Raw genomic sequence first — 18,046 nt, 5'->3', positions numbered from 1 at the left:
TAACGCTTGCTCGTAAATCTTCTGTAATTTTACGGTAATTACACTGTACAGAACACAACCTCCGGTAAAGTAAGGTCTTGTGATGAGCGGGGCTTTGTGACACTGCTCTCACCTTCCTTACAGGTGTTGCCCTGGTAGCCAGGTTTACAGACACAGGTGCCGTGTCGCCGGTGACACTCCAGCGTATTCATCTGGACACACCGACACTCATCAGAGCAGCCCGGGCCGAAGGTCCACTTAGGACACGCTGAAGAGAAAAAACAAGGAGGAGAAGAAGACGTGGAAGGAGGATTTCACATCAGAATAGCAGCCACGATATGAGTATTTACAAGCCTGTTTTATTGCACATGGATGCTTGAAATGCTAGTTTAAAGTGAGTCTGTCATTTAATGCTTTTACACTGAACAAAAAAATAAACACAACACTTCAGCTTTTGCTCCCATTTTTTATCAGTCGAAATAAGAGATCTACGATGTTTTCTATGCACAAAAAAGGCCCTTTTCTCTCAAATTTTGCTCACACATTTGTTTTAATCCGTATTAGTGAGCACTTTTTTTCTAATTCATCCACCTGATAGTTGTGGCAAAAAAGTCTGGCAATGTAAGAGTCTGGTAATATTAGGACAGTGGGACTTACGGAGGTGGCAGAAGCGTCCGTAGAGTCCAGGATCACAAAGACAGGCTCCGTAGGTTCGGTGGCAGCGCCCGTTATTGGCACAATTACACTTCTTGTTGCACTGTTTCCCATAGAAGCCCTTAGGACAGCCTGCACACAGGAAGCATTTTGACATTCTGAGATCATGTCATGGTGGGAAATGAAGGAGAAAACACTTATTTTCTGGGACAAAGGGATACAACTCACCATCCTGGCACAAGTCTCCACTGACCCCGGGCGGACAGCGGCAGCTTCCAGAGACGGGATCACAGCTGGCACCATTTTTACATTTACAGGGGAAGGAGCAGTTTTTACCAAAGAATCCCTCGGAGCAGGCTATGAGTATGAAAAAAAAAATCACTGCAATCACCGCTCAATTGTCCAGACTGACTTTATTATGTGATACAGCAGTGACAGGATACATATGTGTGCGTATTTGTGTGTGAGGAGACTCACTCTGGTTGCAGACGATGCCTATCCACCCATCAGGGCAGTCGCAGCCAGTTTTCCATGGATTACATTTTCCGCCATTAGAACAGTCGTCGCACGTCAAACTGCAGTCGTTGCCGAAAGTGTCATCCAAACACACTGGAAACAGAAGGTTAATGAATAAGACTCAAGCTGGCACTGATCTTTAACTTCAACGACAACAACCATTCGACATTTGACCACAAAATGAAGTAGATGCCTCTCAGGCAGACAGGATATTGGATCTTTTCCAGATGACAGAGGTTATGAATGTGCTAGCACTGACAGAAATTATAACAACTTTCAGTGAAGCTTCATTTGATTTGTTATATCAATTGAAGGTGAAAAGCTATCGGAAATTGGCATCGATGAGAAAAAAAACTATTGAAAACCACAAAAGTATCTTAATGGACAACGTTTTGATCCCAGTGGAATATTCATCAGGTCAACAGAAGGCAACATTTGTTTTGCAGGCGTTACTCTTGTCATCTTTCAATGAAGCAACATAAAACGTTCAACTTCTGCTGCTGTCAAAATAGTCCATTGACATTTGGCGACACAAAACAGAGCCTCTGACTTCCTGTTACAGGCTCCGTGTGGTTGCCAGGACGTATAAGCCTCAGCATTCCTGCCAGAGAAGCTGTGGTGTTACAGTATGTACCAATAGTCTGGGAGCAGTAATTAAGCCCCACCGTGTGGTCTGTTCCTGCCTGCAGTCAATGAGTCTGTCAGACAGCTCAGGTAATCAGATACAGGTTCCTGTTAATGATAATGAGCGGTTAATGGTTTTTTAAGGGGGGGGGATCACCGTATTTCTCTGCCAGGTTGCTCTCGGCCCTCAGCTCCCCCTCGTCGTCTTCATAGTCGTCATAGCGCTCCAGGGGTTGGCTGTAGTCCTGCATCAAGGTGAGCTGGGGGCGAATGAGAGGCAACTCGATGGGACCGCTGCTGGACAGGGCCTCAATCGCATCTTCAAGTGCTGTGAGGAAGTAAATTACACACCGTATGAATAATGTACACTTTATGTCATTTCATTTTGTGTCTTAAAATCCATCTGTTTTCTACAACAAGTGAAAAAAATCTACAAAAACCCACTCTTATTAACAGTTGCAGTCTAGACTGAATGACTCAGTACACAGGATGTTTTTCGTAGTACAACAACCGTTTGCCAAGTGTGATTTCTGCTCGCCCGCTCTCTTTAACGTGATTGCTGATACTCACGGATGCAGGATTGCCGGTCCTCATCCAGACGGAAACCCCGGCGGCAGAAACACTGGAAGGAACCTGCACTGTTCTGGCATGTGTGATCACAACCGCCATTAGTAGCCAGACACTCATCTACATCTGAACAACACAGGCACAAACACAGACTTTAAACACTGTTGCGACAACAAGAGAAGTAGAGAAACCAAACAGCTTTCACTTTACATGTTAAACTAAAACACAAAAAAAACATTGTGCATGTTGACGTCAAACTGGCACTCTCCCAGATTCAACAGAAGTTAATAATCCATCTCATTAAAGTGTGAGTGGCATCCGCATTTGGCTAAACATACCATCACAGCTACATCCGTCCGAGTTGAGTCTGTATCCTGCTGAGCAGTAGCATTCATAACCTCCAGGGTAGTTGGTGCAGTCCTGCTCGCAGCAGGAGCTCTGCTCTCCACACTCGTCCACGTCTGCCAAACACAACAAGCAGGAAGACAGAAATTATGAACCGAGTACAGTGATATGCTCCCCTGCTCACTGACACTAACTTTTTATGAGATCATGAATATTGTACAGATTTAACAGCCAATTAAGGTCAAAGTTTACAAGCACAGGATAATATTACTGAATTTGAACTTTTCCTTTCAGAAGTTTGGCTCAGTAAATGTTCACTCCTGTATTCTAAAGCCAAAAATTCAAGAGAAGCAAACCAAAAGAGCATTTTGGTTCCTCAGATCTCCCAAAGTCCCAACAGATGATTTTAGGTCCAGTGTTCAAGATTTAGGAAAATCTATTGGCAGAAACTGAATATAATATTCATTATTAGGTTTTCATTTCATTTCGTTTTTCATGTTTTTGGATGCCAACATAAAGGAAGATTTCCAAATCTCACTAAATCATACACAGTGGACCTTTCACCAGCTGAAAAAATATTTTAAAAAATAGATTGTTCTCTGCATGTTTGCATGTGTTTCTGCACATATTGAGTCCTGCTTAACTTTACTACAGTTTTACTGTTTACTTTGCTACAGGTTGTATCCACTGATCACCTACATTAACAGCTTTCCTCTGCAGTGATAAGTCAATTTGTCAATCACTTCTTTATTATTAGTATTCATGCTTACGTAGCTATAGTATATTTTACAGTGAGGCACAGGGACTTCTACTGCGCAACATTATCAATGTAACAATCTCTTACATTCAGGATTGTGCTAAATAAAGGTATTTTATCAAGACAGATGTTAAAACTGAGGCGTCAGTAGCCAACAATACCTAACCAAGTACAATAGATGTCTAAACATAAAGTCAGAATTGACTTTTGGTTTCACAAATTAATGGAACCGCAGCCTCCCTGCTCAGAGTCCTGTGTTTGACCAATTTATTCACCACAATTACAGACTCCAAATTTAAATCCTTTTGACTCTTTTATCAAATATACACTCAGTTACCAGTTTATTGGGTCGGGCTAGAAAAACCCATTGCAGTCTACAACAGTCCTGTAATAGATCCTGCCTTCACAAAGGTTATTTTGTTGAAACTCTTTTAGAGAGTTGTTGATTCAACTGTACCGCTAATTTGAATGATAGAATATTTGTCATACTTCAGGTTTTTATAAACTCAGAACTAGATCCAAAAAGGAGATGATCATCAGCACCAAACCTCAATCAGAACTAATCATTAAGTCCACACACACACACAGCTCCAATAATTCAGTTGTTGTGTTGGTGTTACTCATGAGTATGCCTTATAATCTGTCATAATCATGTTTTTTAAATCAACGCAAGTACATCTCAGTTTCTTACCAACGCAGGTTTTAAGGTCGTCGTCCAGTCTGTAACCATGGTTACAGGAGCAAACAGGCCCGGCGGTTGAATGTTGGCAGTGGTGCGAGCAGCCTCCGTTGTTGTTCTCGCAGCTGTTCACGATCTCCATCTCAATTCCTTTACACAGTGAGATATGTGTTACAGGACTGAAATAAATCTAATGTTTCTATTCATGTAATAATATAAAGACATAAAACTGACTGTAACACTGTTTTCCATCAGATCCCAGTTCATAGGCAGTGTTACACACACAGGCGTAGGAGCCCAGTGTGTTGTGGCAGCCGTGAGCACAGTTGGCCTCTTCGGTGTTGCACTCATCGATATCTGTAACAAAAAAAAAACATAAAATAGAGTTGCACAGGTTCATTCACATCCACCATGTCTCAAAAATCACATCCATTCCTGCACCTGAAAACCATCTTTCACATACTTTTAACTCAGAGTAAAAACCAACATTGAAGACACTGGCTTGCAAATTCTGTATCTTCTTTAACTTCTATTTCTTAAAAGCTAAAGTTGTTTTATCAAGACAGGAACATTTAGCAGCTGTTCTGGGGCGTTCAAATGTATCACACGATCTTTGCCCAGTTGACATGGAAGAATAAGATTTCTATTTCTCTGATGTTCCTAATCTTCAAACTTGACTTTTGAGCCAACTTGGATGAGAAAATCTCAAAGTGCTCAGAAAATGTGAACATGCTGACTGACACACTGGACAAAACACACTGGACAAAAAACCCAGTAGCACCTGCTAACATCTGGCTTTTGTTGTCAATGTGAATGTGTATAATCTACATTTACTCCTGTGTCAAATGACTCTGCATTAGTCACAGTGTTTATCAGCTCCAGCTCTGATCAGCTGTGTTGGAAACACAACATCAGGGTGAACACATTCATTATTACTCCTTGTCGGGCATGATGCTGTGATGTGTGTTTAAGTGAAGGCCACTGGCTTGTTAATGCATTTAAATCCATCTGTTCAAGCAGCACATGAGCATCATTAAGATGCAGCTGAGTTTGAAAAGTAACCGTTGTTAGTGCCTTGAACTTAATTCATAGAAAAAAGATGAGCTGATATGAACAACAGCTCCAGAGTAGCTGAGGCTAGATTGTTTTGCATGCCATCTTCAATATGTATCTCCTTATATTTTCTTCCCACTGAACACTTAATCTGAGCTGCATTAAAAAAATACCATTATAGTTGCTGCCGGTAAATTTTACCTTCACAGGTTTTCCCATCTTCTGCCAGGATGTAACCAACTTTACAGTCGCAGTGAGCTCTGCCACCATCAACCCGACACTCGTGCATGCAGCCTCCATTCTGATCCGCGCAGGGATTCTGCACTGCACCACAGGAAACAGAGACAAATATACATTAATCCAACGGTGTCAGTTAAGTGGGGAACACTTCTGGCATAGTAGGGTGGAAAACTGTAAAAACTGACTGATGTAAAGGCAGAGCATGTGGAGAACGTTAAATCCACACTGCCACCCTGCACCTCCACATCATGTCTTTATTGTTCTCTCTGCATAGCTGCATGTTTGTGTTTGACATGTGTAAGCCTGTCCGGCATCTGGGGATAAGAACCTTCAGTTCTGCAAAAATTAGAGGAAGCTGTTCACAGCCAGCAATTACAAAGTAAAAGCATCTGAAAGACAGTAATTTAAAATACACATATGTATAATTTCCCACCCCCCAGAGGACTGTACTCAACAGCCCTGCCTCAGAGATTGGAGAGATTAAAAGAAACAAGTATATCAAAACAAGAAAACAATGAAGGAGATGCTGTGATTCACTCCAATTGAATGTCTCATCCCATGAATGCTCTAGCACAGACATCCTGGCAGATAATTACAACTGGCAGCTGATGTATGCAATGTGTTTTTAATGTTATGATCAATCTTCACAATCACATCTTCATAATTTTCCAAACTACTCAGTTTTATTGGCACTCTCTCCATAGTCACGCATTTATTCTTCCTCCTTTCTGTCTCATGACGTGTGTTGATGTGTATTTAGCATCGCCTTACACCAGAGATCGGGTACTCACGTTTACAGTGCTTGCCATCCTCTGCCAGCACGTAGTTTGGCTTGCAGCGACAGCGGAAATGAGCGGCAGACTGCTGCACACAGTAGTGTTCACATCCTCCATTGCTGATGGCACAAGAATGGACGGCTAAAAAAGAGGAAAAAAGGAAAAAAAAAAATAGTGGCATGACAAAAGGCCAGGGAAACTTAAAGTGGTAACACATAACCCATAACCCACATAACAAAAAAAATTAAATAACTATATCGAAATAGCCATCTTCTCATTGATGGTCTTGTTTGCTTATGTAGGTCATATTGAGGCATCAGTATTAAATTGAGCAATTTTATAAGAACGTATAAGTGCAAACCACTGCCCTAAATACAAATCCCAGGACCTATATTCACAAACATTCTGATAATTCTCTCAGAGAGTTCCTAACGTAAAAACTACTAACGAGGAGTCCTATCTTCAGAGTGATTGAGGAAAAATGTTAGAGCAACTCTGAGAAAAGAAGTCTTGGTAGGAGGTGGGGTTGAACCCGTTGATACATTCTTTTAAAATCTGTGATTGGTTGATCAAAAAAATAAATAAAAACATACTTTTGGTGATAATGGGCATAGAATGGACAGTAAAATCGACCATTTTATGTAATGAATTTTTCTGTTGAATACCTTGTAAGACATCTTCTAAAGAAGCCTAAAAATGTTTGAAAACACAGAGGTACTTGTGTACTAGCTTACTGACATGCTGATATTTGTTTGCGTATGAGCAACTCTTACTATTAGGAAGCTTTATGATTACAAAATCCCAGGTCTTTAACAATTTATCAGACATAATGTAGGTGCTAACTACAAACAAAACTCATTACATCATGACAAGGTTATGTGTTTAAAACTTGTATCTTGAAGTAAAATGTATGTAATGCTGTGATCCTACCCTCTCACTGAAGTTACATAGTGCAGAAACAAGTGATAGAGACACCATTCACCCTATCTTCAAGACACTGTACCATTAAGCTGTTATTTTAAGGTATAAAAGTTACATAATGTGGCTTTCAAAACTCCTTCTACCACATTTAAATAAACAGACAGAAAGAGGGGCAGTCACAGGGAAGGAGACAACTAATTAACTGCAGCTTCATGTTAGTCTTCCTGTCTTTTGATTTGATTGCAGGGTCACATCTACAGGAATATTTCTCAGAGGGGTCACGACCGCTGTACTGTCATTCCAACTTTCTGGCGTTCAGAAAATACCTCAGAGAATTGCTATGCTCTGAGCCACGAGAGGTCCAACACCAAAAAAGGGCCAAAAATCACAGAGATTTGTCTGCCAGGACCTCTATTGAGGACAACGCTCATCAGCTGATGAGATCGAGGGCACAATCAGCTCAATCATCTTCCCTGTCTGTGTTTCTCTTCTTTGTATCAACAGATGAAACCCCGGCAGACGGCCTGGACTCGATCCCTTCAGAGAAAACAACAGGTAGAGGCCGAGCAGCCCGGCGCTCTCAAAGACAGTGTTTTCATACTCGAAGGCTGGAGTCAAGATCCATCCATCACAAGTACACGTCAAACCGCGGAGGGCTTTCCAGCTCAAATATTATTCAGCCACACGCTAAGTGTGTGGGATACATCTGACCTCTGCCGGCAGATCAAGAGCTGGATAAGAACAGAGGCTGAATTGATTTGAGGACATCTGCTCTTCTTTTTCTCCCTATGACTCTCTTCTGATTGGTATGTGTTGTCTTTTATCCAGTATGTATGCGGTCATTTGAGAATAAGAAACTTGTATTCACTTGTTGTGCAGAAATCAAGCTTTCAGCACGCAATCTATTTGTGAACATGGACTCATTTTGAAGCTTTCCTCGGCACAACCTTAACACAAGTGTCAGCAGACGGATATGCAGCCTTGCAGATAAGCTTCACCTGGGAGTCAGTCCAGATGTGCTCTATGATTATTACTGCAATCAGTCATTTCTTCATGCAACAGCTGTCACACAGGAGAGCCTCTCAGGGACAGTCGGGTCCCAACTACAGTGTCTCGCTCTATAAGACAATCAAACCACATTTGCTTCATGAAGCCAAGAAACACAAAGATTTCCACTCTAAATGTCAGGACACTCTGTATACATTCCTGACTGCACACCGGTGCCAGGTTTATACTCTTTTCTCCATCAGCTATTTCTGGAAAAAGCCAAATTTCATGTATCTGGCATGACAGGAGCAACATACAGGTACTGCGTAAACATTGCAAAGGTCAAAAGTGACAGGAGGATATTTAAGCAGTGTTCAATAACATACAAGCTGAATTTATTGGAAGAAAAGACTGGAATAACAAGAGATAAGCGACGACAGTCAACCAAACTGATAAATCAACACACAGTTTGAGTACCTTTGTTTGATTATAAGTACTTAAACAATGTACAGATGGTGAATCTCTGATTATGCATAGATTTTCTGAACTTTATCTTTGCTTTAGATCAAATCATGCAATCTTCCTCTTCAGCAGATGGAGTGATACTATGTAGGTTTTGCTGAAAAGAAGCCTCTTTGGCTAAGAGTGGACTGCAAAGATAGACGAAGATAAACAAATAAGAAAGATAAATCTTTAGTTGCAAACATTGGAGCCTCTTGGCTGCCAAATGTTTACAACACATGCCATATAGCCACAATGTCACCAAATCTGACTCCAGCCAGCGACCATGGATGTCATGCCTCAGATTTTGTTATTTCTTTTTCCAAAAGGTAGGATGGAAACGCCATTTTTAGGAACTAATGCTAATATCTGATATGGAAAAAGGCAGTTTCTAAGTCCTGAGAACAGGGTCAGAAAAATGAATACCTGTACCTGTTTCAAGATTGAATACAGTCAAGGTATTGAGCTTTATTCTAAGTGTTGATACTTTAATACTACAATATATGTGTACAAACTATAGTTGAGAGGATCAGTCGGTTATTTGATCAGTAGAGAGAAAATGTTGGGAGGCATTTCTGTACCTTTATTATGAGAGAGCTGATGGGAAATCAAGGACAGAGATTGGAGAGACCTGATCAGCAAATATTCTAATGTGTAAGAAGTTTTTCAAGCAAAAATGTCCTCAACTGTGAGGGCTTTTCTGCTTTACTCTGTCCTGTGTGATCACAAATTGAATATCTTTTGGGTCCAGACAGTTGGTAAAAGAAAACAAGCCATTTAATGAAAGGAAACTGTGGTGACCATTTTTCACAATTTTCAGAGAATCTATACGCCAACAAATAATCGAGAAAGTAATCAGCAGATTAATCAGTGTTTCCCATTAATGACCTAGAATCTGGCAGGCGGCTAAAGTCTAATTTGGCATACAATAGTTTTATAGTTAATGATCTGAAAATATTTTTCACTTCTCATAATGGAATTAATGATCTCTAACGTTTTGGGCTGTTGCTTCAGCAAAGTATCTTTCACCCCCAGTCAGTCAAGCCCCCTCGCCTCTTGCTGGACTAATGCACGATGGAAAGCAATGGACTGACTATTGACTATAGTCTATAGGCTTTTGTTAAAATTGTGTAGTCAAAGCTGTATAATATACAGCACTGAATTTTTAGGATTGGACTAACGACAAGGCAGCAGAACCAAGGCTCAGTGTTTTATTTTATTGTTTTCTCGTGCACCAGATTGATGCATTTAAATCTAAATTGTGCCACAGTAGAGGAATAGTCTCATGAAATCCTGTGGCAAACACTGTTAATGCATGATGAAAATAGTAGTTGGTTGCAGCCTTGGTTCAGATATTCTCCAGGATAAGTCGAAAATGTCTTTCAACAGTTTGTCTACTGAGGGGAATGAAAACGCACAAACTGTACTCAGTGTGGTTACCATCAAATGTTATTCGATTCATCTCACAATAGGGCTTTTTGTCAGAATCAAAGGGGTCATATAGTGCAACAGCATGAATGTGGTTTGCATGATGAAGTGCCCATGTCAAAAAACATATGTGGCCAACCTTCAATGAAATAATAACCAGAAAATGACAGACCTAAAGAACGAAAGAGTCAGTGTTCCATTGTGTGCGAGTTTTGTGGGGCCACATTACAAAGAAGAGCCTTTATACTCTGTTTCTGATGGGATTAAAGGAAGGATGAGACCTCGAATCATGCTGTAGTCAATTCTGTCACTTGATGCTGTCCCTGTTAGCTGTATTAAGTGTGTAAATATCAGTGTGTGACCATTTTTCACAAAGCTGCGATGTTCCTTACCGAGACAGGTGCGACCATCCACATGCAAGCGAGAGCCGGGATGGCATTCACAGTAGTAGGAGCCCCTGGTGTTAACACATCTGTGCTGGCAGCCTCCATTATGGACCTGGCACTCATCAATATCTGGAGAGAAGGAAGGAGAAAAGAGACAGACAGAAGCAGGCAGAAGTAGAGAGACGGGAGAGAAATGAGCACAATTTGACTAAATCCTCTCATTACGGCAAAAAAAATGGTCACAAGAATAAAGCCCAGATAAGCTGCCAAGCCGAGGGAGGAATTTAATGCAGGTCTTAGGATAAAGATGTACTAGGAGAAGAAAGAAGATGATGGATGAGAAGGGAAAGTATTCCACAAGTGCATTGCAGCTCAAACAAACAAATCCCCCATGTGGGAACAACTACTGAACATTTAAACCCAAATTTAAATTCCTTTGCTTCTTGTCGACGTCCCTTGGGTGCAGCGAACATATGGAAACTTAAATCGGAGGATGCAAAACACACACATTCCTCTCAGCCGAGCGTTTAGATTATAAACAAATAAAAGAAGGGGGTTCTTCATCTGAGAAAGTGGTGGTGAGCAAAACATGGCTGACCAGATTTCTAAAAAAGCCTTATTTTAGGGGTCAAAGACTTATAAATTGTTTTCTGAGTTCCACAGCAGACCCCCTGTGAGATCTGAGCTGATTTATGAAGCCCAGCTCTGTTTGGACTTCTGCTAGCAGCCCGTCTGTCGCCATCATCGTCAGGAAAATTAGGACATGAAGTCGAACTCGCCTCACCTCCAGGCCGGTGACAAGTTACCTGTTTGCCTCAACATTAACTAAAATTAGCACAGTGGAGTTACTGGAAGTGTTGCTGACTGAAACAAGTGACGTGACATATTAAAAAGGTGTGTGTGGAAGTCTCTTGGCTGCTGAATGAGGTCTGTTAAAACAGCTAACACATCATAAAAGACTATTAGTCAGCGCCAAGTTAAATGTCTGTTTGACAAATGTGTTGTTCAGTACAGTCTTGACTCTAGGCACCTATTTTCAGAAAGAAACTATTTCAGGAATTCAGAGGAATTCCTGTGAAAAAAGCTGGTTTTATAAACTCAATTTCCTAAAGGAGAATTTTACTTTTACGCGTTTGTCTTAATTTTTTTCAGTGTTTTTAGTACACATAACTCTTGAACCATTGAGTGTCACACCACAGACCACACAGTTAGTCTTCGGGCACTGTGTTGTAAACAATGCATTAAACAGTTCAGCATAAATAAACCTCTTAAATAATTGCTCGACATTCATCACACTATAAATCCCTTCCCTTCATAAAACAAACAGACAGTCTTGTATCCTCAGTGGGAAGAATAACTTCACATGTATACAGTCGATTTTATATCTCGCCTCTCAGTGTGGTTTCCTCCCACAATTTGAAGACATGCTGGTTAGTTCCCATAGACGTGATTATGAGCGTCATATGTTGTCTGCGTTTATGTGTCAGCCCTGTGATAGACTGGCGACCTGCATGGTGAACCCTGCCTCTCACTCAATGTGAGTTGGGACAGCCAAGAACAACAGGGTGAAGATAATAGATAAATACAGTTATAATGTGTCATGATGTTACTGTGCTGTATATGTTGTAACAGCCAAACTGTGTCAAAACAACGTTTATATTTGCAATAACTATAATGAAATTTTACTTTTAGTTACTGCTGATTTGGATTTTTTTTATTATTGTTTTTCTTTTTTTTTGCATTTAATTTGACATTTTTGTTTCCTATTTCTTTAAAATAATGAGTTTTTTTCATTTATTTTATGATCTGTGAAACAAAATTTGGTTGCAAATGGATGTTTCAGTTGCGTGGCATACACCTTAACTACATATCATCAACTTTCAATTCATATGGCAAACATTGTTGTAAAAGAGTTGCACATTCAGCTAATCTGGAGCAATATAAGCACATATTTGGCACTGTGTTTCTGCCCGCCTGGTTAATGTTACTCCAATACATTTTTACAGCATAATTAGCATGTATAGCATGGAGGGCAGTGACAATGTTACAGTGGTTACTTCTTTTAATTCAGTGAGTCTATCTTTCAAACTGGACGCTCAACTCAATCACTGCTGAGCAAAGCTGGCGCCAACAAATACCTGTGACTACTGTAAAGTCACTTCAGCCAGGTATGAATGTTTATTGTACCCTTTCACACTGAAGGCAAAAGCCAGATGTTGGTGGGGTTTTTTGTCCATTGTGGAAGGAGAACAATATTCAATCATCTTTGGGCTCTGTATTTGGTCTCCACCAGGGAAATATCTGGCTCTTTAGCTGCTAAATGTTCTGCTATGTTCACCAGCTAGTTGCTGATTGTGTCTGCATTACTTAGTCAGAAGAAACTGTGTGGGATGAAGGCAGCATGGAAGTTGGAAGTGCACATTACACTCCACCACATCACTGTCTTCATGTTCTCAAAGTACACACAAACAGTTTGATCTACCCATAATTCAGGTTTTTACAAGACCCACAACATGTCATCATGATGTTATAGAACCTGCTGGTTGAAGCAGTGTTGTAAATTATGACATTTTACTGGTTAATATGATACATGAAACACAGATTCTCCTAAGAATAACAACAAGGACAGGATAAGGATAAGAACAAAAATGTCTGAGCATAAAGGGATTCAGATCTACTCGCTTAAGGGTTCCAGTAAAGCCTGCCCACGATTGCTAAATTATAGAAATATCCTGCAGCTGAACCCATCAACTAATAATATCCCACGACTTCTTCAAATATAGTGTTTGGGGCAGAAATGAGCTTCTAAACTTTCCTCTTCTCTCTTCCTTGCCTCTGCTGCCAAACTTCATTCAGCTCCACTCAGTTCAGGAAAGCTGGCAGAAGCCGTCCTTTCGTTTTTCCATCCATGCTGCATGCCGTCCTTTGGTTTGGTTTTTCATGAAATGGGTCCAGCGCTGTGGAGCTGCTGTTCCTCTGTCGACTGCAGCGCACAGTCAGTGAATCCCCTCCAGCCTCCAGAACATGATCCCCTCCGTGCTCGGAGCCAAAGCCTCAGCAGTCGTTGGCTTTCACAGAGGGTGCATTAATTCTCTGCCCGCAGCCACCTACAGCACGGTGTCCTCTTCATGGAAAATTATTTTGGTCCGTTTCCGAAAAAGGTGATTTGTTTATTGTGCGCAGAAGATAAATTATTTCTGAGCACTGTTGATTTATCTCCAAGAAAGACATCTAACTAACACAGCAGACCGGGAGGATTATCAGCATTGGCCTCATAATAAATGTAAAACATGTTTCATCTTGTGCATTTATCCCCGAGCGCTGCAGTTCTGCCAAACATGAAAAGAAATATTCAATCATACTAATATTGGCATAATCTGTCCAGAGTGTATCTGGTTATGAGTCCTGTTTGTGTTAGCATTACAAAGCGTCTCTCATGATTCATAGTTCATGTTTTCATGTGCTCTAATCTTTGTTGATAAAAGCCATCCTCCTCTGCTCTGATCAGAGACTACGTTATCTGGGCAGTGCCAGACAGCAGACACATTATCAGCGGGACTGATTAGCCAGTCTGGCTGTGGAGAGGCACAAACAAATTCTCTGACTACAGTAAATAACTCCCTATTTATCCATCAAGTCCTACTGTATATGAAAATGTTGAAGATTTGTGCAACCAATCATTTTCTGAAAATCTGTTAAATTAACTTGTGAGGGGAAAAAATTTAAATTTATAGTTGCATGTCCAAGTTTTTATTAATTTATTGTAAATTAAAATTACAGCTTTACTCACTTTGGTGTTTAAACACTTGAACAAATACATTTTCTTCATGAGGATGGAAAACTAGAGCAGCTTCATTAGTATTTTGGCTGTGATATTATCACTTACTTTCAGCCAGGTAGCCAACATTGTGGCCGTAGTATCCATGGTAACAGTGCGGCCTGTAGCAAATCCTTCTATAGTAATTGTACGGATAGTTTGCAGCAGATGTCAGAAATGCTGTTGCTTCAATTAATACAAAAAAGGAAATCCAGCATCCTGATGACAAAGCCATGACCGAAAGTGAAACAAAATTCCTTTAAAAAAATTCAAAATTGTCTACAAGTTATTTTTTTAAAGCATATTAGCAATATAAGTAGTTCTCCAGGTGCTGAATCCTGGTCTAATGTAACTACTTCTTATCCACTCTGCCTCCTGATTTTTCTCTCCATCTGCATCTCTCTTCCACCCTCCCATCTACTAAATGTCCATCACATTAAAGATCCTCCCCTCTCTCCTCTCTGTCTCCCCCTCTGCCTAAACCAAACCACCAAAGGTACATCCAGCACAAGTAACTGCATTTTACCAGCCAACAGTGACTGATCAATGATTTACTACATTTTGCAACTGAACCACTGTATTTTACTGTCTCTTCAAAGAATGTCATGTGATAAAAAGTGAGATTTATGAGTGCACATCACTCAGGTGTACCAGACTGAAGAATGTGAAAAGACTAAAAATGTGCTGTCTATATTTCTCTTTTGATATTGACATGTTTTAAAAAAAACTGCCACCAAAGCTAAGCCAAATTTGATAAGTGCCAGAAGTCAGATTCAGTATTTTTAATCCAAACATCTGAGAAAGGAATGAGCCGTGCTGTGAAATCGTCTATTCAGGAGCTCTCTTATCTGTTGCCAACACATGCACAGAAACACAGCGGCAAGACCACGACAGCAATTTATAGAGCTTATAGAGCAAAGCATATTCATGGTCAGCATCACTTCCCTGATTTGAGCAGAAATGGCAGGATACAATTACATATAATGCTTCTCTTCTTATGACCATTCTTCTAATAATGCACCCTTAAAGCTCCTGTAACATACACCTGTAGAGTCATTACATCAGGCAACAAGCATCTGAGAAGTACTCAAGCTCAGACAGAACAGCAGAAACTGATACTGATCGTTTTTGGGACACGACACACAAAGATATTAACAACTCTGCTCACATCGTACATGCAAATTTGTGCAGACTTCAGAATCGTGTGGACAACGATGGCAGCCAGGTGAGCAGGAAAGCAGCCCGCTCAAGCATGGAAGACAGATGATAGGCTCAGAGCCCTAACTGTAAGACTCCTTGCCAAAAAATAAAAGGTGAATAAAACACCAGAAAAATCCAGAAGAGAACCTAGCAACAGTGAAAAAAAATCTTCACGAGCAATGATCCTCTCACACAACACAAGCATTGAATACCTGTTGATGTTGGAGAAGGCTACTCACGCACTCCTAGAGCTCACTATTAAGACAGGTGCCAAACACTGGCAGACCATTACACCCACCTTCATGCTCGCATTGGTTTGAGCAGTAAAGTTCATTTGGCATGAAGGCTAAAATGTTGACACTGCCACACTGAGCTGCACTCAGATACTGTTGGACTCTTTCTCTTTGATCTGTGCCATTTTTTTCAGTGCTGCTTAAAATTAATAAATGCATAAACAAAATTGAAATTTATTCATAGAGGTAACTCTCCACAAGGGATAAAATTGATATTCAGGATTGTTTTGTTTTTTTTAGAACTGAACAAAAGATGTATTTGTTCGTTTCTTGTCCATGCCAGCAGTATTGGCATATTAACATCCTGCAGCAGATGTCTTTCATTAAAAAAAAAATGATATCATGTTGCCAAAGACAGGATTCCCTAAAAGCATTACTGTGGTTGTGCACGATCCAATTCCCTCAAACCATTCATTCTTAACAGCTAAATAAATGGACCTTGTCTCTCATCTGGACTCATGCGGGCTTAGACTCTGCAGCCCTCCCACCAACAGCTGATCACTTTCTGCAGACGCAGCCACACACATGCAGCGCTCACTTAAACATCCACAACATCCATCCAGCTTCTTTTACCTCTGTTAAAACTAGACCCAATTACAGACAATTACGACATTAATGCTGCAGGTCGCTGTTTTCCTCCAACATACATCAGTGGCGGAGGGCAGAGAGCTATGAAAGCCAGCTGTGACAACGTTCCCATCAACTCTCCTAATAACCGTGACCTGGATCAGATCTCTCACTGGTTCCTCCAGCAGACAGCCGAACTGCAAAGCACTCCAGCATCTTTCCTCTGGGCTTGGCGGCTGCACAGAGGAATCATTATTCTGATTAAACCAACCACTCGCAGAGATTTCCTAATCAGAGACATCAAACTATGATGGAGCAAAAAGAAATCTCATGGGAAAATATTGAGCAGAAGCTCAGTTTTGGTGAGCTGTGGTTCACAGACACTGGGCTTCATGATAGACTAGTAGCTGTACTTTCTTCAACAGTCAGGAAATCCCACTATCATCTAGTTAAATGATCTGGTCCTGCAGTCCACTTGAGTTAAAATGATCTGGTTTTGATGTTTGCTGGTTGCAGAGTCTACATCACTGATCCACAAATAAAAATTACAACAAACATCCATATGTGTCAACACAAAGACAGGCAAAAAAAAAAAAAAACAGAATAAAGGAACGAAACTATTCAGTGTAATGCATGCTGAGTGGAGGAAAGAGACAAATCCTGCTTATTGTTAGATGAGCATTAGGGGGAGTATTAGGGGCTCAAATGTCAGCCTCATGGTGGTGTTTCAGAGTTTCACCAGAATCATTGGACTTCATCTTCTGAAAAGCATGAATGTAATTTTATGTTCTTTTAATGTATTCATTTTAAAGTATTTCTTTACAACTTTGAATTGCCTTATTTCAGAATGCTGCTCTTTAAATAAACTTGGTTGCCTTACTGATATTGATATTAAATTGATATACAACCCAGCGCCACAACTAAACAAATAGTAAAGGACTCACCTTGACAGGTTTTGCCATCTTCATTCAGTTTCAGTCCAGGAGGACACCTGCAGTAGAAACTTCCAATGGTGTTGCAGCAGAGAGCCTCACAGCCTCCATTGGTCTCCTCACATTCATTCACATCTGATGAGGAGAAACAAGGACAGAGTTAATCCTGCAGTCGTTCAAACCACAAGCTGAAGCAGAATTTACAAAGAACAAAGAAGTGTTGTGGTAAAACTGTCACACGTGTTTAAAAAGTTTAGTGTTTTGGTGAAAACAGCACGGAGCTTTTCTTGAGCAGCCAAGATTAAGAAAAAATGTGTCTTCCTTTTCATGTCAGTTTGATTAGGTTTCAAATGTTTTCAATTTGGAAGCGTGGAAAGGGCTCAAGAGTATGGAAATTCATGAGAATTACTGCAGGAAACTGTGTGTTGTTTCCGTCCAACACCAAGGAAAATGGTCAAGGAAAAATGCGTAATACATCCAAAATGAGATGAAAATGAATTAAGTAATAAATTGAGAGGGACAGGCAGAAATATGCATCAGTGACATGTTGTCCAAACCACCTCTAACCTGTAAATTTCCTCTAACATGAACCAGGACGAAACATTTGTCACTGCTGCACAACCTCCAAAAATCCACACGAAGTCACAGTTTTCCTTTTCATTTCCATCTGCAGATCTCCAGCCAAAGCTGTCATCAACTTCACCAGATAAAATCTTTCCCTTCAGTTCCCAAACTACACATAATGACTCAGGTCAGATAGCGGTGCTGACAGCATATATACCATAATTTGAGCCTCTCCAAAATGAGGAAATATTAAAATTGAA

General features: G+C 40.5%; 1 protein-coding gene across 1 annotated transcript in view; it reads right to left on the bottom strand.

Annotated features, from left to right (window-relative positions):
- Window positions 1-18,046, bottom strand: part of megf6b (multiple EGF-like-domains 6b) — a 67,143-nt gene that overhangs the window by 13,800 nt on the left and 35,297 nt on the right. Inside the window, exons 5-17 of the mRNA XM_073468110.1 lie at window positions 17,235-17,357; window positions 10,420-10,542; window positions 6,206-6,331; window positions 5,376-5,498; window positions 4,356-4,478; window positions 4,134-4,271; window positions 2,679-2,801; window positions 2,344-2,466; window positions 1,931-2,101; window positions 1,111-1,242; window positions 862-990; window positions 637-765; window positions 113-247 (exon numbers count right to left, since the gene is read on the bottom strand). Of these exons, the coding sequence (XP_073324211.1) occupies window positions 113-247; window positions 637-765; window positions 862-990; window positions 1,111-1,242; window positions 1,931-2,101; window positions 2,344-2,466; window positions 2,679-2,801; window positions 4,134-4,271; window positions 4,356-4,478; window positions 5,376-5,498; window positions 6,206-6,331; window positions 10,420-10,542; window positions 17,235-17,357 (1,698 nt within the window). The remainder of the gene's footprint in view (window positions 1-112; window positions 248-636; window positions 766-861; window positions 991-1,110; window positions 1,243-1,930; window positions 2,102-2,343; window positions 2,467-2,678; window positions 2,802-4,133; window positions 4,272-4,355; window positions 4,479-5,375; window positions 5,499-6,205; window positions 6,332-10,419; window positions 10,543-17,234; window positions 17,358-18,046) is intronic.

The sequence above is a fragment of the Pagrus major genome, chromosome 6 (assembly GCF_040436345.1).
Source record: "Pagrus major chromosome 6, Pma_NU_1.0".
Taxonomy (NCBI): Eukaryota; Metazoa; Chordata; class Actinopteri; order Spariformes; family Sparidae; genus Pagrus; species Pagrus major.
The sequence above is the reverse complement of the archived record's forward strand: the minus strand, read 5'-3'. Positions and strand labels throughout refer to the sequence as shown.